Genomic DNA, 22,691 nt, shown 5'->3' with positions numbered 1-22,691 from the left:
ATGTTAAAATACTCTAGAATGAATCAACAGAAGAGTAGATGATACAGAATCTCAGGTCTCCCACATTGCAGGCAGATTCTTTACCAGCTGTGCCACCAGGGAAGCCCAAGAATACTGGAGTGGGTAGCCTATCCCTATCCAGTGGATCTTCCCAGCCCAGGAATCAAACCCAGGTCTCTTGGATTGCAGGCAGATTCTTTACCAGCTGAGTCACCAGGAAAACCTAGTTAAAATATGCTAGAAGGAATCAACAGAAGAGTAGATGAAACAGAGGAATGGATCTATGAGCTGGAAGGCATAGCAGTGAAAATCATCTAACTGAAGAGAAACAGAGAAAAAAAAATTGATAAAATGAGGATAGTTTAAAAGAACCCTGGGACAACATCAAGTATTCTAACATTCACATCATATGGGTCTCAAAGGACAAGAAATACAGAGTTTCAGCTATACAAAATGCATTAGTTCTTGAGATTTACTGTAGAGCATATAGCCTATAATTAACAATACTGTACTGTATACTTTAAATTTTACTAAAAGGGTAGATCTTCTGCTAAACATCATCACAAGATAACAATAATAATAAAGAGGGTAGGAGAAAACTCTAAATCAAATCCCTTAAGATTATAGAGAGGGATTAGATCTGGTAGACAGAGTGCCTGAAGAACTATGCACAGAGCTTCAAAACATTGTACAGGAGGTGGTGACCAAAACCATCCCCCAAAAAAGACACATAAGAAGGCAAAGTGGTTGTCTGAGGGGGCCCTACAAATAGGTGAGAAAAAGAAGAGAAGCGAAAGGCAAAGGAGAAGGAGAAAGATACACCCAACTGAATGCAGAGTTCCAGAGAACAGCAAGAAGAGATAAGAAAGCCTTTTTTAAGTGAACAGTGAAAAGAAATAGAGGGAAACAATATAATGGGAAAGACTAGAGATCTCTTCAATTAGTGATACCAAGGGAACATTTCATGGAAAGATGGGCACAATAAAGGACAAGAACTGTGTGGACTTAACAGAAGCAGAAGAGATTTAGAAGAGGTGGCAAAAATGCACAGAAGAACTTTACCAAGAAGGCCTTAATGACCTGGATAACCAGGGAAGCCTGACGTACTGCTGTCCATGGGGTCACAAAATGTCAGAAGTGACTGAGTAACTGAACAGCAACATAGCTTCTGGGGCCTTACTGTAAACTGAAAACTCATGGTCTAAATGAGACAATTGAAAACTAATATATTAACAATAATACTTTTCTATCCATATTACCCAGGACTTTTGGGCATTTCAGTATTTAAAGTATAGAATCATGTCTGTACACCTGGAAAAATCGCACATTGTGTTTCATTTTATTTTGTGGCAGTTTTGATCTTGTAAATAGCATAAGGACTAGGTTCTTTGGCTATCCAGATTTCATCTCTTTCTTGGTTTCTTCCCTTAGCTACATGCTCTAAAGCTGCAGTCAGTTCATGGCAAAACATGCTATTTGAGGATGGATAGGTGTGCGTAAAGTGATGGAAAGAGGAACCAGAAGAACTGTCATCATTGTGGTTTTCTTCTTCCTGGTCCTGTAGCTTTTTCTTGTCCAACTTGGAATTTATACACCCGGAAACTTCTTTCATTTCTTGGACAAAGATCATTTTGGAAGTAAAGATGCATAATAGAAAGATAAGGCCTCCAGAGACACCACACAGGAAATACAGGCCCATTTTCTCAGGGATGCCTGTGAGGAAAACAATAAACAATAAACCCATACTCTATAATGGGGTCAAAATGAGAAATACTAAAACAAACAAAGAATAAATGCCAAATGACAAACCAGTTCTTTAGTCTCTTGGTGATTTTTATATTCCTGAATGCTGTGGATTGAATTGTGTCCCCTCCCCCAACAACAACAACCTCAATATGATGGTATTTGGAGATGAGGCCTTTGGAAAAGAAGTTTACAAAAGGTCATGATGGTGAGGCCTTCATGATAGGGTCAGTGCCCTTATAAGGAGAGACAGCATAAGGATATCTTTCCCCCTCCCTCCCTTTCTTGTCTCTGTCTCTGTCTCTCGCTCTCGCTCTCCCATTTAAGGACATACAGTGTGAAAGCAGATGTCTACAATATAGGAAGAGAGTTTCCTCCTATGCTGGCACCTAAATCTGAATCTTCTCATCCCCAGATCTGTGAGAAAATAAATTTTTGTTGTTTAAGCCAACTTGTCTATGTTGTTTTGTTTTGGAAGCCTGAGCAGACTAAGATGTTGAATAAGAATTGGACTGGGATTTTGTGTTCGTTTGATCATTATAAATGTGAAGCCCAAGCATGTTTTTGTGGGTTTTTTTTTCTAATATCTCAAGCAAAAGATAATAGTTGTATATGCATTTTCCATTGTCAAACTTGAAAATACAGAGAATAAAATGTTACACTTCCTATTCCTACCTTCAAAAAAGGGGCTTATTTCACACCAGTTCTGTATTAAATGCAACATACTGCACCAGAGAGACACATCCAGTGAAAAAAATTCACTTGGAAACTCTATACTGGTTGAGATGATAAGCTACTTATCATCATATAACAATCTCTATCTCCTTGTATTTAATGCTATGACTTTTACTCTCTTAAAATAACGATGTTGCTTTAACTATCACTATATCTCCCCTTACTATCAATTCAGAAAGAAGAATTTATCTTTTTATGACCTTTACCTATCACTAGCTGTCTTTTTGGGTGTTTAAAATTATTTATTATGACAGGGGAAACTGCTAATGAGAGTTTACTTGGAAAAAAGCAGATAACATTATATATACAATATTATCTTTTTTCTTTTTTTTAAATGACTTTATTTTTTAGACCAGTGTCATGGGCACAATATCATGATTTTTCATGAAATGACCAGATAGCCTTTCTTTCCCACTGAGAGATGGATTAAATTTTTTCTTTGTATGTTTTTATTATAAAGGTGAGATATATTATGAAAAAAACTTAGAAAATACAGAAAATGGGAAAAAACAGCAACAATACCATCACTTAGGAATGCTATCATATGTTTGATATAGATCTTTCAAATAGTTTTCTAAATTTCTTTTAATGGCATTATAGTCTATAGGACCTAAACTTGTTAAAACTCTAAGTAGATACTATCAAACTCCCTTTCAATGATATACCAATAATACACACCACTGGCACATTGAAGTACTCATAATTTCATTTTAACCAACATGGAGTATTGCACTTTCTTTGTTACCACTTTAACAAGAAAACATTATCACAATGTTTAATTATGTGTGACTCTGATTTCCAGTAATGTTAAACATTTTGACAATTTTATTAGATATTTATGTTTCTCCTTTCTGTCAATTTTATATTACTATCTTTTGCTTAATAGAAAGAAGTAAGTGATTTTGTTATAGGTTTCAAAGAGCTCTTATACATTGTTAGCTCTTTGTCAAGATGAGTACAAACAGTTTTTGTAGTTGGCCTCTTAACATTAATTGCAGCAATTTTTGATGTCCATAGGCTTAATTTTATTAATTTATTCAAATCTAGAACTCTTTTCCTTGTGGCTCCTGTTTTTGAATCATAATAATAATAATTAGAGATTTATTTCCCACCACAATATATTTCACTTCTATTGTGAATAGCAAATGGATAAGTCCTTTTTCCTTTTGAAAATTTCTCTTGCTATTACACCTCTATAGGAAAAATTTTAGATTGTCAACATCCATATTTTCCTTTATAGTTTTATTATTTTTAACAGACTAAAGTCTTTTAAATTTTTTTAGAACAAGTGCTTAGTTTACAGAGTAATTGTCAGAAAGCAGAGACTTCCCACGTACCTCCCCTCTCTCCTCCCTCCACCCCATTCACACACAATTTCTCCTATTATTAACATTTTGCATTTGTGTAATTTGTGCAATGCATTTGGTACAATTGGTGAATCAATGCTGATATATTAACTAAAGTCCATAGTTTATATTAGGATTCATCTATTTCTGTTGTACAGTTCTGTGGATTTTGATACATGTAGATAGCTCAGCTGGTAAAGAATCCACCTGCAATGCAGGAGACCCCAATTCAATTCCTGGGTTGGGAAGATCCCCTGGAGAAGAGATAGGCTACCCACTCCAGTATTTTTGGGCTTCTCCTGTGGCCCAGCTGGTAAAGAATCTGCCTGCAATGTGGGAGACCTGGGTTTGATCCCTGGGTTGGGAAGATCCCCTGGAGAAGGGAAAGGCTACCCACTCCAGTACTCTGGCCTGGAGAATTCCATGGACTGTATAGTTCATGGGGTCGCAAAGAGCCAGACACAGCTGAGTGACTTTCACTTCACATCACATAATGTTCTATGTTCACCATTATATATATAAAAAATAATTTCACTTCTCTAAAACTGCCCAGTGCCCCACCTATTCATCTTTATCTCTACTCTCAAAAAAGAACAGAATCCATCTGACAGAAACTACTTCATCTTCCTTAATCTGAATTAGTCTGTACCTACACCTATTTTATCATTCCTCTCTCAACTTGCTTTCATTAGAGAACCTGTCCCTCCTGTTTCAATTGGTCTATCTTTAATTTCACTGATTCTTTCTTCTACCAGCTCAAATTTAATTTTGAGTTCTCTAGTAAACTTTCCATTTAAGTTATATTTTTCAACTCCAGAATTTATATCAAGCTTAACTTTTATAGCTTCTCTTTATTGAAATTCTCTATTTGGTGAGACAGATGAATGGATAAAGAAGATGTGATGCACATATATGGTGGAATATTACTCAGCCATAGAAAGGAATGAAACTGGGTCACTTGTAGTGATGTGGATGAACCTAAAGTCTGTCATACAGAGTGAAGTAAGTCAGAAAGAGAAAAACAAATATTGTATATTAACTCATATACATGGGATCTAGAGAAATGGTACCAATAAACTTATTTGCAGGGCAGGAATAGAGATGTAGATGTAGACAACAGACTTGTGGACATGGGGAGGGGAGGAGGAGAGGGTGGGACAAATTGACAGAGTAGCATTTGTCAGGAAGCATTTAACAAGAGGCTTCCTGTGTGCTGTTTTGGATCTGTCAGGAACCCTCTGGCCCTTATTAATTCCTGAATATTCAGGAATTAAGAGGAGAGGCACGCCTTTCCCGGGGCTGAGGAATCCAGGCATTTCTCATTACGGTGATAAGTACCCTCTTCCTTTTTATGAGCCATACGGTGAAAGGTGATTGTTTGCAACTCTCTCTTTGATAGGGATTGTCTTATGTTTCGTAAGTCTGGAATTTTGATCTTTATCTTTGCTGAGAATAACCACCTTGTAAGACAGTATATATGCACATACCATGTTAGATTAAAACACCTTTGCTCCATCAGAGCTTGGGTCCCCGTGTCTTTCTCTCTTTCATTCTTTCTCTCTTTCGTTCTTTCTTTCTTTCTTTCTTTTTCTTTTCTTTCTGTCTTTCTCTCTCTCTCTATCTCTCTTTCAGGCTAATTCCTTGGAGCGCGGAGGCCCACTGAGCTCACTTTCTTGCCCAGGCTTCTAAGACCCTCTCCAGAAGGCACACTGTGCCTTCACCCACTCGAGAGGGCGCCTGGTGCCTACGTGCAGCAGCACGAGCCCTAAGAATAGGACTCTATTGGCTTTCTGCGTAAACCAGGGGATATCAGCCTCTTTCTCTCTCTTACTTTCTTATCGTTGACTCCAGACCACCAGGTTCCGGTCCATTAAAGGACCAACAGCACTGACATATATATACGACCATATGTGAAATAGCTAGCGGGAAGCTGCTATATGACACAGGGAACCCAGCCTGGTCCTCTGTGATGACCTAGAGGGATGAGATGGAGGTGGAGTGGGAGGGAGATCAAAGAGGGAGATTTATATAGTTGATTATACATATAGTTGTTTCATGTTGTTGTATAGCAAAAATTAACACATCATTGTAAAGCAATTATGCTCTGATTTAAAAAATTTTGAGAGAATAAATGAAAAAATGCCAATCCCGAAAGTAGAAATCAATAGGATGGTTAAAGATACAACAGGAAAATGCAAGCCATAAAATGTTAGTACAACTCTATTAACATCAAGCACAATAGATACTAAGGTAATAAAACTTACTGAACATTTAAAAGGTCACAACATTCAAATGAAAAGGTCAATATACCAGGATGATATAACATCATAGGCAAGTGATAACATAGCTTCAACATCCATAATCAAAAATTTACAGGAGTAAAGAAGGAATGTGAAAATTCAGCATTATATTACCTCCTTTAGGAACTAATGGAGAAAGCAAGGTGGCTCAGATGGTAAAGAATCCACCTACAATGCAGGAGATTAGATCCGGGTTAGAGCCGTGGGTCTGGAACATCTCCTGGAAAAGGGAATGGCAACCCATTCCAGTATTCTTGCCTGGAGAATCCCATGGACAGGGGAGCCTGTTTTGCTACAGTCCATGCAGTCGCAAAGAGCTGTACATGACTGCAGGACTAACATTTCACTTTCTTTTTTTTTCAGTGAAAGCAGTCATAAATGCAATGAAGGTATGAAATATTAGCTTAGCACAATTAATAATATTGATCTAATAGTCACAAACAGAAAACTTCACCCATTACTACAGAAAGGAAAATAGTCACCCATGTGCCACAGACCTCAAGAAATGAGGCTAAATGTATGTTTGTGAGAGTAATGTATGTAAGATGGAGCAGTCATACTTCTTTTCCTAATGACCATATAGAAAGTATGTCAACCCTATGGGAAATAGGTCTCAAGAGAGTGGCAACCTATTCTTTCTCACCAGTTTGTTGGCCTGCTTTGGCATATTGGAGAGACAGTGTCATCTAGGAGCATCTATAAGAGACCTGCTCAAAAAGTTATCCGTCTACACATAATTTCACCAAAAAGGTCTACAGCACTTGGCATAATTTGAAAACTGCATTGGACTGATAATATATCTACATTCTTAACTATTTTTGCATCAACAGATCTCTGGTGAATCCAATATAAGTTGCTAATGAGCACAGGATTTCTTTGCGGGGAGGTGATAAAATGTTCTAAAATGTGACCATGGTAATGGTTACACAACTCTGTTCTTATACTAAAAATCATTAATTGTATGCTTAATAGGATGAATTTTATGATATGTAAACTATACCTTCAAAAGTCTGCAAAAAAAAAGAAATAAATTTTGTTGGAGGAAGTTTGCCATTTGAAAATGAGCCAAAGATTAATGGAGTTTGGACTAATCATCTTAGACTCTGATATTATATATTAACTCTATAATTTAACTCTTTAAATATATATAGTTTTGGTACAAAATCTGACTCCCTGAGACTGTATGTATGGAAGATGCTCTCCACCATTAGATGCTCTAAGCAAGCTTTCCAATAGACTTAGACAAAAAAGTACCATTTCAAATATTAAATTCCATTTTTATGAGACTTTATTTTTCCACCTAAAACTGCCTAATCTTAGTTCAGATTAAATCCCCATGATTGTGTCAGAATGAAAGAGATATTTTACAGGAAGGCCGTATGTAGATCAGATTAGACCCAAGTTTTTAAGAGGGGAAAGGATGAAGAAAGGAATATTTAGTATTAAATAAGACTATTTAACTATTCTGTTTCTAATCATTCACTTGTAGGCATACTATGCAGAGTGTCTTCTGATACTTACCATATATATAATCAGACAGTGTAAATGGGTCCATTGAGCTATGGTCAATTTCTTGCAGCAGCTTTATAGGCACTGAAATGCAAAACAAAGAGTAGAAAACTGGCATGGGAATTTCAATTACTGTTCATACAACTGGGATGGTTAAAAAGTTGATATTTGGCAGACTTTCATTTAAAATAATGTATTGTGAGAGACTAAATTAAAGTAGTGTTAATCTAAATTTTTAAGTGACAGCCTTGTCATACCTATTTATTTCCATGGAATAAATCCTGAGTATTGAATCAAGTAATGGTCTAGGCATTGTCACAGAACAGAGGAAGGAATAAATGAACTAAGGAGATTTCAAAGTGCAGAAGTAAGGAGTGTACACTAAAGTAGTAAGGATGCTTGAACTGGAAAGTAGTGAAGACTTTGGATTAAAGCAATTTTAAAATAAGGATTTACCAAACACCAAAGATGAAGACATTGTTTTAATGTATGGAATGGCTCCTTCCTCTTGGTTTAGAAAAATGTTGGCATATTTAAAATCAAAAATAAAAAGATATCTGTAATCTCACATCCCCCTAGAACTATCTCTGAGTTTTCATCTTACTGTTCCTCATAACCTTATAGACACAGCTGATTACTTCTTCCTTTCCATCAGTCTTCTCCCTTTTTGCTTTCACACCACATTCTTCTCATTTTCTTCATACTTTATCTCTTCTTATTTCCCTTTGAATTAATCCTGGAATGTGAAATCAAGTGGACCTTAAGAAGTATCACAACAAACAAAGCTAGTGGAGGTGATGGAACTCCAGTTGAGCTATTTCAATTCCTAAAATATGATGCTGTTAAAGTGCTGCACTCAAAATGCCAGCAAATTTGGAAAACTCAGCAGTGGCCACAGGACTGGAAAAGTCAGTTTTCATTCCAATCCCAAAGAAGAGCAATGGCAAAGAATGTTCAAACTACCACACAGTTGCACTTATTTCTCATGCTAGCAAAGTAGTGTTCAAAATTCTCCAAGCCAGACTTTAACAGTATGTCACCTGTGAACTTCCAGATGTTCAAGCTGGATTTAGAAAAGGTAGAGGAACCAGAGATCAAATTGCCAATATCCATTGGATCATCAAAAAAAGCAGAATTCCAGGAAAATATCTACTCTGCTTTATCGATTATGCCAAAGCCTTTGACTGTGTGGATCACAACAAACTGTGGAAAATTCTTCAAGAGATGGAAATAACAGGCCACCTTGTCTACCTCTGGAGATTTCTGTATGCAGGTCAAGAAGCAACAGTTAGAACTGGACATGGAACAACAGACTGGTTCCAAATTGGGAAAGGAGTACATCAAGGCTGTATATTGTCACCTTGCTTATTTAACTTATATGCAGAGTACATCATGAGAATTGCCAGACTCGATGAAGCACAAGCTGGAACCAAGATTGCCGGGAGAAATTTCAATAACTTCAGATGTGCAGATGACACCACCCTTACGACATAAAGCAAAGAACTAAAGAGCCTCCTGATGAAAGTGAAAGAGGAGAGTTTAAAAGCTGGCTTAAAACTCAACATTCAGAAAACTAGGATCATGGCATCCAGTCCCATCACTTCATAGCAAATAGATGGGAAAACAGTGGAAACAGTGACAGACTTTATTTTTGGGGGCTCCAAAATCACTGCATGGTGACTGCAGCCATGAAATTAAAAGATGCTTGCTATGACCAACCTAGACAGCATATTAAAAAGCAGAGACATCACTTGGCTGACAAAGTTCTGTCTAATCAATGCTATGGTTTTTCTAGTAGTTGTGTACGGATATGAGAGTTGGACCATAAAGAAGGCTGAGAGCCGAAGAATTGATGTTTTTGAACTGTGGTGTTGAAGAAGACCCTTGAGAGTTCCTTGGACTGCAAGGAGATCCATCTAGTCAATCCTAAAGGAAATCAGTCCTGAACATTCACTGGAAGGTCTGATGCTGAAGCTGAAATTCCAGTACTTTGGCCACCTGATGCAAAGAACTGACTCATTGGAAAAGACCTTGATGCTGGGAAAGATTGAAGGCAGGAGGAGAAAGGGAGGACAGAGGATGAAATGATTGGATAGCATCACTGACTAGATGGACATAAGTTTGAGCAAACTCTGGGAGTTAGTGATGGACAGGGAAGCCTGGAGTGCTGCAGTCCATGGGGTCGCAAAGAGTCAGACATGAATGAGCAACTGAACTGAACTGAACTGAGTCCCCTTTGAAATTTTCTTTTTCTCTGCAAGTCTCTTAAGTGCTAACATTCCTTTGGACTTTGTTCTAACCCCACTTCAAACTATACACAGCAGTTATCCTGCTATGTCAACTTTTTGTTTGGAGATTTCTCCATTCTACAAATATTAGTAGGATAAGTATCATTAACCTTTTAGGAAAGATATAGGCATATTTTAAATATAAACGACAGCTATGCTGTTTTGGCTACTCAAAGTTTTAACCCCTTTCTGCAATGGGTTAATATGACTGCAATATTAACACACATTATAGGTTTCTGTGGGAAGAAAATTTTACCTCCTATTACAGGGGATAAAAATTCAAGTGCTGACTTTCCCAATCTCCCTTACAACTAGGGATTTGGAACATGATCTAAGCTTGCCCAGTCAGATGTGTCTGTGCCACCTGGACTTGGAAGCTAATAACTTAAAACTTTTCTCTCTTCAGAGGCAGCAGCTGTTTAATGGAATAAGCATTTTTCCTACCAGAAAGTTCCAAAGTACAGTTTGGGGCATTTTTATTAGATATATAGCTAAGCCAGGTTATACATCCCTCTCAGCAACTTCTATGAGATATCCACTGCCCTTTTAATAAACTCCTTTTCTGCTAAAACAGCTTAGGTTGACCTCTACTGCAGGTATCTAACCATCCCAACTGATACAGCTCCTAATACCTTCAGTACTGGCTCCACACTCAAATCAACACACACACACACACACACACACACACACATATATATATATATACACTAACGTATCATTTTCTTCTGAATATCTCACAAGTATGGAATCACAGTCACTTAATACCTGTATAATCTTGAACGTGTTACTTTTCCTTTCTGAATCTTTGTTTTCTTTTCTATAGAATGGGAATAAAAGCAAGGGAGAAAGGGAAAGGTACATCAACTAAACACAGAGTTCCAAAGAATAGCAGGGAGAGACAAGAAGGCCTTCTTCAATGGACAGTGCATAAAAGTAAAAGAAAACAGCAAGAGGGGAAAGAATAGAGATCTCTTTAGGAAAATTGGAAATATCAAGGTAACATTTTGTGCAAAGATGGCCACAATAAAGGACAGAAATGGTAGAGACCTGGTAGATGCAGAAGAGATCAAGAAGAGATGGAAAGAATACATGGAAGAACTGTACAAAAGAGATCTTAATGAACTGGATAACTATGATAGTGTGGTCAGTCACCCAGAACCAGACATTCTGGAGTGTGAAGTCAAGTGGGCCTTCGGAAGCACTGCTGTCAATAAAGTTACTTGATGTGATAGAATTTCAGTAGAGCTATTCAAAACCCTAAAGGATGATGCTGTCAATGTGTTGCACTCAATATGTCAGCAAATCTGGAAGACCCAGCAGTGGCAACAGGACTGAAAAGGCCAATCCTCATCCCAATTCCCAAGAAGGGTAATACCAAAGAATGTGCTAACCATCAGACAATTGCACTCATCTCCCATGCTAGTAAAGTGAAAATGAAAGTCACTCAGTCATGTCTGACTCTTTGCCACTCCATAGACTATACAGTCCATGAAATTCTACAGGCCAGAATACTGGAGTAGGTAGCCTATCCCTTCTCCAAAAGATCTTCCTGACCCAGGAATTGAACCGGGGTCTCTGGCATTGCAGGCAGATTCTTTGCCAACTGAGCTCTCAGGGAAACCCCCCATGCTAGTAAGGTCATGCTTAAAACCTTGCATGCTAGGCTTCAGCATTATGGGAACCAAGAACTTTCAGATGTCCAAGCTGGGTTTAGAAAAGGCAGAGGAATGAGAGATGAAATTGCCAACATCCATTGGATCATAGAGAGCTAGGGAATTCCAGATAAACATCTACCTCTGTTTCATCAACTATGCTAAAAAGCCTTTGACTGTGTGGATCATAACTAACTGTGGAAAGCTCTTAAAGAGATGGGAACACCAGACCGTCTTACCTGTCTACTGAGAAACCTGTATGTGAGTCAAGAAGCAACATTTAGAACCCTGTATGGAACAACTGACTGGTTCAGGATTAAGAAAGGAGTATGACAGGGCTGTCTGCTGTCACCCTGTTTATTTAACCTATATGCTGAGCACATCACAAGAAATGCTGGGCTGGATGAGTTATAAGATAGGCGGGAGAAGCGTCAACAACCTCAGATATGTGGATGATACCACTCTAATGGCAGAAAGTAAAGAGGAACTAAAGAAGCTCTTGATGAGGGTGAAGGAGGAAAGTGAAAGAGCCAGCTTAAAACTAAATATTAAAAAAAAAAAACTAAGATCATGGCATCAGGCCCCATTACTTCATGGCAAATAGAAAGGGAAAAGGTGGGCTTCCCAGGTGGCACTAGTGGTAAAGAATCTACCTGCCAATGCAGAAAACTTAAGAGATGCTGCTTCAGTCCCTGGGTTGGGAAGATCTCCTGGAGAAGGAAATGGCAACCCACTCCAGTATTCTCACCTGGGAAATCCCATGGACAGAGGAGCCTGGCAGGCTACAGTCCATGGGATCACAAGAGTCAGACATGACTGAGCATCTGAGCACACCATGGCATCCGGCCCTCTTACTTCATGACGAATAGAAAGGGGAAAATGTGGAAGTAGCAACAGATTTCCTCTTCTTTGGCTCTAAAATCACTGTGAATGGTGACTGCAACCCTGAAATCAGAAGACGTTTGCTTCTTGGCAAGAAAGCTATGACAAACCTAGACAGCGTGTTGAAAAGCAGAGACATTACTCTGCCAACAAAGGTCCATATAGTCAAGGCTATGGTCTTCCCAGTGGTCACATAATGGTTGAAAAAGCTGGACCATGAAGAAGGCAGAGTGCCAAAGAACTGATGCCTTCAAACTGTGGTGCTGGAGAAGACTCCTGAGAGTCCCTTGGACAGCAAGGAGATCAAACTAGTCTATCCTAAATGAAATCAACCCTGAATATTCGTGGGAAGGACTGATGCTGAAGCTGATGCTCCAGTATTTTGGTCATCTGATGCAAACAGACGACTCATTGGGAAAGTCCCTGATGCTGGGAAAGATTGAGGACAAAAGGAGAAGAAGATGTCAGAGGATAAGATGGCTGGATGGCATCACTGATGCAATGGACATGAACTTGGCAAACTTGGGAGATGGTGAGGGACAGGGAGGCCTGTTGTGCTGCAGTCCATGGGGGTCGCAAAGAGTCAGACATGACTGGGCAACTGAACAACAGCAACACCTCACGGGATTATTTTAATGACCAAATGAGAAACATGGATGTAAAGAAATTGGAAACTGAAAAGTGCTATACAGATTTTAGCTATTGTTGTAATTGTAGAATGCGAGTTATAATATTGTAGCTTTCCACAGTAATTTATTAAGTGGTAGGGACACCCTCTTTTTCTTACCACATATATAGAAAACTTGCAGCTGTTTCTTCACTCCTGGGAAACAAGGTTCACCGAAAGTAACTGTATCTGCAAACAACGTACAGTTTTCTTTCTTTTGACACTGTCTCAAGACTCCTTGTAGAGTGTCAGGAGCTAAGCACTCTGTTGGTTTTGATTAAAACAAACAAATGATTTGAGTTGGGGAAGAAAAAAAGAGGTAGAATGCATAGAAGAACCAGAATAGGTATTTCTGCAATGTAGGCTTGAGAGTTTTTCTTTTAATATGCAAAATACTTTAAGATCTCAAGGAAATAGAACTAAAGGGGTGGTCTTGCAGTCAAAATAGTCTATTCAGGATGCCTTCACTGGGGTGAATGAACCTAGATACTGTTATCCTCTTTGTCATTTTATTTGAGATACAAATAATCATGGAAGGAGCGTCTATTACCTTGGCCTGACTTGGCTAGCATGCCCACTCCTTGGCTAGTGAAGAGCATTGTCCCTTTAGACTATAGTCAATGTTAATAATTTCCTAAAAGGAAATTCAGGATGTTTAGTATGATGGGAAAATAGATCTTAGGTAAACACTGCAAATGCACACTATTCTTGGATGGAAAGAGCAATCTTGATTTTTTTTTTCTATCACATCATACTGCCAGGCTTTAACAGCACACCAGGTCCAGAATTCTCTTTAACTTAGAAAGAAGCTGATGTCTTGTCTTATTTTCCCTAAGAAACCATACCATAGGACCTCCCAAGGTCTTGGCAGATATCAAATACTGCTGAGTATTGGATCTTCCTTCCTCTGAAATGCATGAAAGAGATATTTCATTTTTGTACTTGAAAAAAAAAATGCAATACAACTTTTGTTTGCCAAGAGTTCTAAAGATTTAAATTTTTCTCCAAGTTCCTAACAGCTCAAATTCTTTTTACTGTTCTAAATATGTAATTTACAATGTATTATTTTAGATTTTCAGTATCTATGAGTAGTTAGCAATTAAAGATATTAGTACAACTTAGTGACTTTGAAAAATACAAATTTACAAATACTAAATTTCTTCTGTCTTTTATGGAAGAAGTAACTAAAATGTAGATGAGGGAACCAGGTTAGAGGTATCTTATACTCTATCACTGGGCTCCCCTGGTGGCTCAGACAGTAAAGAATCCACCTGCAATGCAGGAGACCTGGGTTCGATCCTTGGGTTGGGAAGATCTCCTGGAGGGGGGCATGGCAACCCACTCCAGTATTCTTGCCTGGAGAATCCCCATGGACAGAGGAGCCTGGCAGGCTCTAGTCCATGGGATTGCAGAGAGTCAGACATGACTGAGTGACTAAGCATGAACATGCACTATCACTAGAGCAGAGTTTCTCAACCTTGGAAGTATTTACTTTAAAGGTTGGATAATTCTCAGTTGCAGGGTCTGTCCTGTACATTGTATAATGTTTAACAGCATCCTTGACCTCTACCCACTAGATGTCAGCAACAACTGACCCCAGTTGTGATAACCAAACATGTTTCCAGACACAGTGTCTTTGGGGAAGAGGTTAAAATCACTGCTGATTGACAATCACTGGACAGAGGTTAAGCTAAATAATCCTGTGCATAGTTATGTTTAATAAGAAAAAGGTTTATGAAGATTTTGTCCTGAACTATTCCAAGGTTTATGAGAATCAACAAAGGTTATTCAAAGCTTTTTTTGATCTGAAGCATTCAAGAGGCATGTCTTCTACAGAACCATGAATATACCAGAAAGCAGCACAATGCAGCAATAATCACAGAGCAACAGCACTGAAACTGAGATCAGTTTAGGCCAAAGACAGAAATTATGGCAGTGGAAATTGCACACAGACCCTATTTATTGGTACTCAAGTTACAGCTTACTTCAGCAATAATGTGATACAGTGTTGCATTAACTGAAATATGTCAATGTAAGTGAGTTTTCCAATCAAATTCTTAAGAATGTTAATTTTTGTGGCATATGCTTCAGGATAAATTGGAGCAGGCAGAGGCTACTGAGTTTGCACATTTTAAAACTAAGCATTGTCTTACACCTACACTGTCTCTGGAAAACATATAAGGCATAGCTTTCAACAGCAACATTTCTGTGGCTCTGCACTAGCTAATCATGATTATACTCTTGTTCATAAAATAGTTGCAACCATTTGAGAATGTTCATATTATATACTCAGCTCTAGTCTCATGGTATTGCTTATATTTTAATATCATGGTGATATGGAATATATTAATCAATTATTTAAAGTTCAGAGAATTTGGAAATTTCTACTATAGATTTGTGTGTCTTCTATTTCCAACATACCTATGACAGGTCCATTTGTATTCGTTACTTCACATTTTTGTTTTCCTTCCATGAATTTGCCATAACTTGCAGAGAAAATTGTCAAGACAGATTTATTTCTGCATCAAAGTCTCAGTGTACCATTCTCACACACTGTCTTTATTCGGTAGTTCACTAGGAAACAAAGTTGATACTTTAGATTCCCTTTTAAATTCAACATTATATTCCAATATGTTTATTTTTAAACTGTTTTGAAGCACTGATAGTTTAAGCTTCCTTAAAATGAGGAGAAATATATAATAAAGTCATCTGAACTTGTAGAAATCATCTGTCAGAAGAATTGCAATCCAAATTTTTAAATGAGAGGAGGGTTAAATTGAAAGTAGCTCTTACTTTTGGGTAAATTTCAAATCTTGAGTTATAGAATAGAAATAGGCCTCTATCACCAAGAAGTATTTTGTGTTTCTGGTTTAATACAGCTTAAGGTATTATACAGTGTTTTAAAATTGCTAAGCATGAAAACAAAGTCAGAACACTTAGAAATGAGCCCACAAACTATATAGGTCCCATCGTTTTTTGTAAATCCCCTCTTGATTTTAAACACCATTGTAAAACTTACCTGGTCTACATTTATAAGATACTATAAGATACTTGTATATGCCAGGACATGGATCCTGTCCAAACATTTGACTATTCATAGATATCTGACACCATCATTCATCCTTGCACTCATCCAGGAGTTTCTTGTGAAGAAGGAAAAGAGAGAAATTACTGAATAGAAGTTCACATCAATGTGTTATCATTTCCACTAATGAATTTTACAAAATTTTAAAAAGATGAATTATTTAACTTTCCAATAAAATGTTTCTTTTTTCCCCTGACACATAGATGTTATATTTATTGAACTTTGAGAAGAGAATATATATACAGTGATGGATTAGACATAAAAACTAAGGCCTTGAATTACAGTTCTGTTACTTACTTGCTATGTGACTACCAGCAAATTGCCTCTGTAAAATTATATTTGCTTGTATGTTAAAAGGAGATACTAATTCCTGGCACAAGTTAAGCAAAGGGCTATTTTCAAATCTAATTTCTACAGAAATGAAAGCTTTTAATATATGACAAATTGAATACTCTCTGGTTCTGGAAATAGAAAAAGCAGGTGGCCAAACAATTAATGTGGTTAGTTACAATGGGAAGGAGAGAAGAAGCAAGAAGCTCTTAAAAGTGAGGGGGAACAAAAACAAGAGAGCCTGGTATCATGAGAGCCAAAGGAACTGCGTGTTTAAAGAAAGGTAGAATGGTAGACTGTGTCTACTTATTGTGACACCAATAAGCCTCATTAGATAAAGACATTAAAGGGTCCACTGGTGAAGATCAGTGGTGATCTCAGTGGAGCTAGTGGTGGCAGGAATAAGACTGAGTTGCTACCAAGAAAGTGGAGATAGTGTATTCCTTCAAGCATATAAGGATGAATGATGGGTCAATCAGGAAGCTGCTCATAATTAGTCTCTTGTTGCTGTTGTTTTTAGTTGCTAAGTCATGTCCAACTCTTTATGAGCCCACAGACTGTAGCCCGCCAGGCTCCTCTGCCCATGGAATTCTCCAGGCAGGAATACTGGAGTGAGTTGCCATTTCCTCCTTCAGGGGATCTTCCCCAACCCAGGGATCAAACCCAAGTCTCCTGCATTGGCAGGCAGATTCTTTACCCTAAGCCATCTGGGAAGCCCATATTAGTCTCTAGGGAAAACTAGAATGTTCTCAATTGATTCCAGGTATATTTTAGTTTTTATTAGATCATGAGCTCTTAGGAAGCTTCTCAAATCATGGAGCCCTTAATCCAGCACCCCTCTAGGTCACCAATGACCTCTATTACTGAATAGCTGTATAACCTTGGGAGAATCAGTTCACTTATCTGATTCTCAGTTTCCTCATCTATAAAATGATATTTAAAAGTAGTACCTACTTCACGATGTTATGTGTACTAAAGGAAAGAATTCATGTATTGTGCCAAGCAATATGCCTGGCACATAGTAAGTACTCAAAAAATGTTAGCTATTACTATATAAGAAGGGAAGGGAAATGGCCAAATTAAGAATATGTAACTGAAATCAAAGCTCTTCTAATCTAAATGGTGTAGTCAAGCTATGCATGATTAATTTCTTTTCCATTTTGCTCATGTTTCCATGGTAATTACATATTCAATCTATTCTTTCATCAAATAAAATTAGATATGTTTGCTTTTGAATGTAGAGTTACCAGGACCCTTGCCTTCTGAGAAGTTGGGTCTTACCTGTCTAGCTGTGACTGACACACAGGTGGCATTTTCACTGGTCTTATCAACTGGAGTTGGACAAAAGTTTTCATCAGGGACTTTATGACCATAAAAAGCAGAAAGGATGCTGATAGATGTCTTTTGTGGGCAAGTGAGTCCCAGTTTCTCTACTTCACATGCATGAGCTGTATGGTTCTTCAAGACTTTCTTAAGGTGGCCTGAAGGAATGTTAGAGACAAACAATGGAGCAAATACTGTATTATTCCCAAAGGATTTTGTGTAGGGTGAAGGGCCTCTAATTTCATCTTGGCTAGCCCTCCAAACAGTTACTGCGTATCTTTAACAGAATCCCAGCAATTGGTCATCTAGCATCTGCTTAAGCACTTTTAGTAACAGAAGATTTGAAATATTGCTGTGGGCTAGTTGTATTAAAGTTTCTTCTCATGTTAACTGAAACCCTGGCCACCCTGCTGTAACTTCTATTTAATGATCCTACTTCTGTCACATGGAGGTATATAGAATTGGTCTGAGGTCTCTTTCCCATGATGCTTCATTAGATGTTTAAGGACAGTGACTTTCTGAGACTTTTTTGAATCACAAACCAAATTTCCTCAACTTTTCTTCCTTCTAAATGGTCTTCAAATTTCTCACCATATTTGGAAATCTCATATGAATCCCATCTAGTTTGTCAATAAACTTCTTAAGGTTCTGGAAAAAAAATATGTGATGAGTCTGAATAAATAAAGTACAATGTAGTTTCTGGCAGCTACTGTTTTCTTCTATTTTGAAACGCAGGATATTATTTCATCATCTCATGTCTTATGAAACTGTATCAGGCACTTATAATAAAATACACAGTATTTATTTCTCCTTTATTTACTAACAGAAGCCCTATTATTTTGTGTGTGAGTGGCAGTAATTTCCCCAGTCTCAAGTAAGATATTTACAATTCTTTGAATCATCTTCAACTTCCTTTATCATTGTTTTATACTTCTCAGCGTAAAGGTTGTCATCTCCTTGGTTAGATTTATTCCTAAGTATTTTATTTTCTCTTATATGATTTTTAAAATAGTTTTCTTTTTATTTCTGATATTTCATTATTTAGTGTAAAGAAATGCAAGAGATTTCTGTACATTAATCTCATAGCTTGCTACCTTGGTGAATTCATTTATTAGTTCTAACAGCTTTTAAATGGAGACTTTAGGGTTCTTTATAGAGAATATCATGTCATCTGCAAATAGTGACAGTTTTACTTCCTCCCTTCCAATTTGGATACTTTTTGGATACAATTTGGATATTTTTTCTTGTCTGATTGCTATGTCTAGGGCTTCCAATACTATGTTGAATGGCAGTAGTGAGAGTGAACATCCTTATCTTGTTCCTGAATTTAGCAGGAAAGGCTTTCAACTTTTCACTATTGAGTATTCTGTGGGTTTGTCATAAATGGCTTTTGTTATGTTGAGATATTTTCCCTCTATACCTAGCTTGAAGAAACTTTTTATCATGAATGGATGTTGAATTTTGTCAAATGCATTTCTGTGTCTATTGAGATGATCATGTGATATTTTTTTACTCTTCCTTTGTTAATGTGGCTTATATTGACTGATTTGCTAATATTGAACCATCCTTGTCTTTCTGAAGTTCAATTTGATCATGGTGTATGATCCTATGTGTGTGCATCTGTGTGTGTGTGTACTCCTTTCTCTTGCAATTACTTAATATCTCTGTGTCTGAAGTTACTCTTCTACCAAAAGGGAATAATAATAGTATGAGTTTGGTTCTGGACACTAGTGGCTTTGAGTTATGATCATATTTTCTAGAGTTGGAACAAGAACCTTATCACACACACTTTCAACAACAACAAAAATACAGTCTACAAAAATGAAACAAATAAAAAAGGTATAAGAATCAAATTGGCATCAAACTATTGACTCACCTAAATAACAGTAATGATGTATTTCCAGTATTAAATCATGAGCCAGCATCTTATTTCAGGATAAACTGAAGAACAATTAACTACTTAGGATCTCACAAGCTCTAGTGATGCTGTGGATAATATAAATCATCATATTGTTTAAAAGTGTAGATTTGGTTTTTACACTTACTTGTTCTCAGGGTCAACCATAGTTTCCCTGTCTATATAGTAAGGAAAGAATATATTTTCCTGACACCTAGGCCAAGGCTGATGTTCACCAATGTCACTCTATGTAATGTCCCCAAGAGTCCTCTAGAGGGAAGCAGAGGGAAGGACTGTCAAGAGCTGTGGCTATGTAAACAAAATGGAAAGAAATATTTGTAGTGAATCTTGTTAATATAGGTATGGGTGCATGCTCAGTAACTCAATCACGTCTGACTCTTTTGTGACCCCATGGACTGTAGCCCACCAAGCTCCTCTGTCCATGGGAGTCTCCAGGCAACAATATTGGAATGGGTTGCCATTTCCTCCTCCAGGGGATCTTCCCAACCCAGGGAATAAACCCACATATCTGATGTCTCCTGCACTGGCAGGTGGGTTCTTTAGGACTGTACCACCTGGGAAGCCCTTAATATAGGTGTAAAACCCTCCACATCTCTTACAATCTGTCCCCCACTCACAAGACAGCTAGTCTAAATCATTATTTTAATAGTGTAGAGTATCTACTTTGCTCTGCTGGCAAAGACTCCATTTTTCTGTTCTCCAGAAAATTATTTATTCTTGAACACATTTATTTCTCTGAAATACTTTTTCTATAACCTGGCCTCTGGGGATATTTGCAGTATCAACAGGAAGAGGCCTACCTCTGAAACATTCACAAAAGCCAAACAACACTTTGACCTCTGAAGAAAAGAGGTAGTCGGTATCCCTTTCAGAAGGCTTCATAGGCCATTTATTCTTGATTTCCTTTTCTTGCTTTAGCAGTTCCCTGACAATATACAATTTCCTGCTACAATTTCCTGCTGCGTATAAACATAAGGCTCTCATGTCTACAGAACAGCAAGAAATGCTTGAGGAAAGTTTTTTTTTTTTTTTCAAGTGCCTCCCTTGGGTATATAATGAGGAAACTCTCAACTTCTATTCTCTTCTCACCTCAATTTTCTTATTCTCCCTTACATTTCCCTCCAAACTCAGCTTCATTCTGTGTGCTCTAAGAAGCCTTTAACTCAGTGCAGCCCCCTTCCTCTTTACTGGTGCTGATCAGATGGTTTGAGGAAGTATAAACTCACAAATGTTTTCTATACTCATTCTACAACTAAATAACTAAATGACTCAATGCAACAACTAATAATAATAAATAAATAACCATGTGTGGGGTAGGGAGGGAGCATGTCCTAGTATCAAAAGAAAAGAAAAGAGAGGGTCAGAAATTATCAACTCACCTGGAAATTCTGGGACTGCTTCCAGCACAACTGCCAGAAACAACTCAGCACTGATCCAAAATGCAAGCCTTTGCAGCTCAGAAATTGTCCCAGTATAGCCATTTGGGGTCGTGCTTCCTCACTTGCCTGCATCCAGCTCAGAATGGCACTGGAATCCAGAGTCACTAGCCTCAAACTTCTAAAAGACCCTCATTGTCTATAAACAAAGAGTCCACTCTTTGTCTCGTGTGTGTGTGTGTGAGTGTGTGTGTGTGAAAGAGAGAGAGAGAGAGAAAGAGATCCATAGCTAGACAGAAAAATGAAAAGAAGAAAAAAAGCTAAAAGAAAGACTATTTCACACACTTATGCAAAATGAATCACTTTAATTGGTCATCTGAAGGGCCAACCAAGCCTAAGGAGGTATTGTGCATTGAACAAGTTTATGATTTTAGTTTTCACTAGAAAAATGAGGTCACTTAAGAAATAATATTGCAAAAAAAGAAATAATATTGTAATGACAAGAAGGAAAGGATGTGCCTTTTTTGCTTGCCCTAACCCCATCTACTGTATATAGCATGAGGGTTGATATGTAATGCAAAATTCTTGTCTATGGCCTAGCATTGTAGCACTGCAGTCAGTGAAGCCAAAGCATTATCACAGAAGGAACATATACACGAAGACTATCCAAGAACTCACCTCCAGTTCAAAGGTCTCATACAAATAGTACTTGAGTTTTATTGCTATGTGTGAAAATCTTTTTTATAAAGTTGTTTGTATATGTATAGATTATTAGTTCCTCACTATAAAATGCCTAAAGTATTATATTATTATAATAAAGAAGAACAAAGAACATAATATAAGTATAAAGAATATAATGAAGAAGAATATTTACTATATATTATAATAAAGAAGAATATTAACTAAAAATGTTAAGCATAAGATAGGGGCTAAGGAAAATCTCTGAGGAGAAAGTGTCTGTAATATTAAGAAAACATGATCAGAGAAGATAGAGATGTGAAAATAAGATGTGTCCAACTACCCTCAGTGGGTATTCAGCAGAAAGACAGATAGTCAAAGCTTCTATATATAATAATAGCAGTGTGATGATCTGAAAACTTTGAGACAGTTTCTAAGAAAAGAAGAAAATTCCTGGCCTTTTAAAAAGAACCTTCATCTCAATCTTTGACCCTTGAATCCTAGGTAGGCCTGAAGAAACATTGTTAATTTTTTTGAACATTAGAGAGCTTAATAAAGATTTTTAAATTCCATAAATCATTGTATATATAAAAGAAAAATATCTGCAGCAAGAGGTAGGAAGGGGAATGAGATGATGAGTTCTCAGTCCTAGTACACGAGCATTTGGAAACCTATTATGCAAAGGCCATAGGGGAAAGAGGAGCAAAGAGTATTTTGAATTTGAATTCAACGTAAAGCATGGTTAAACCATCTTTAAAATATTAATAAGACTTACTTTCAGCTCTGGCAACATAGCAGACTAATATGATGATCATACTCTGTATAAAAGCAAGACAACTATATGCTGGCTAAATGCTCT

The 22,691-nt window shown here is 37.4% G+C and overlaps 1 protein-coding gene across 1 annotated transcript; it reads right to left on the bottom strand.

Annotated features, from left to right (window-relative positions):
- Positions 1-1,339: 1,339 nt before the first annotated feature.
- LOC122435800 (protein eva-1 homolog C-like) lies at positions 1,340-21,270 on the bottom strand. The gene is made up of 6 exons (XM_043459873.1): positions 21,158-21,270; positions 16,142-16,265; positions 15,544-15,696; positions 13,243-13,386; positions 7,646-7,717; positions 1,340-1,713 (listed from the first exon to the last, which is right to left on the bottom strand). Exons 3-6 carry the CDS (start codon positions 15,593-15,595, stop codon positions 1,340-1,342), a joined length of 642 nt encoding a protein of 213 aa, XP_043315808.1. The 5' UTR covers positions 15,596-15,696; positions 16,142-16,265; positions 21,158-21,270.
- Between the last annotated feature and the right edge of the window lie 1,421 nt (positions 21,271-22,691).

Source organism: Cervus canadensis, chromosome X (assembly GCF_019320065.1).
Source record: "Cervus canadensis isolate Bull #8, Minnesota chromosome X, ASM1932006v1, whole genome shotgun sequence".
Lineage (NCBI taxonomy): Eukaryota > Metazoa > Chordata > Mammalia > Artiodactyla > Cervidae > Cervus > Cervus canadensis.
This window is presented reverse-complemented; position numbering and strand designations above follow the sequence as displayed.

Coding starts and splice junctions, on each gene's coding strand:
- LOC122435800 (XM_043459873.1), bottom strand. CDS start 15,595: ATGGAAGGAAAACAAAAATGTGAAGTAACGAATACAAATGGACCTGTC. Junction 13,387..15,543: donor TACAAATGGACCTGTCATAG/GTATGTTGGAAA, acceptor CAAAACCAACAG/AGTGCTTAGCTCCTGACACT. Junction 7,718..13,242: donor GCAAGTTTTCTATATATGTG/GTAAGAAAAAGA, acceptor TTTGCATTTCAG/TGCCTATAAAGCTGCTGCAA.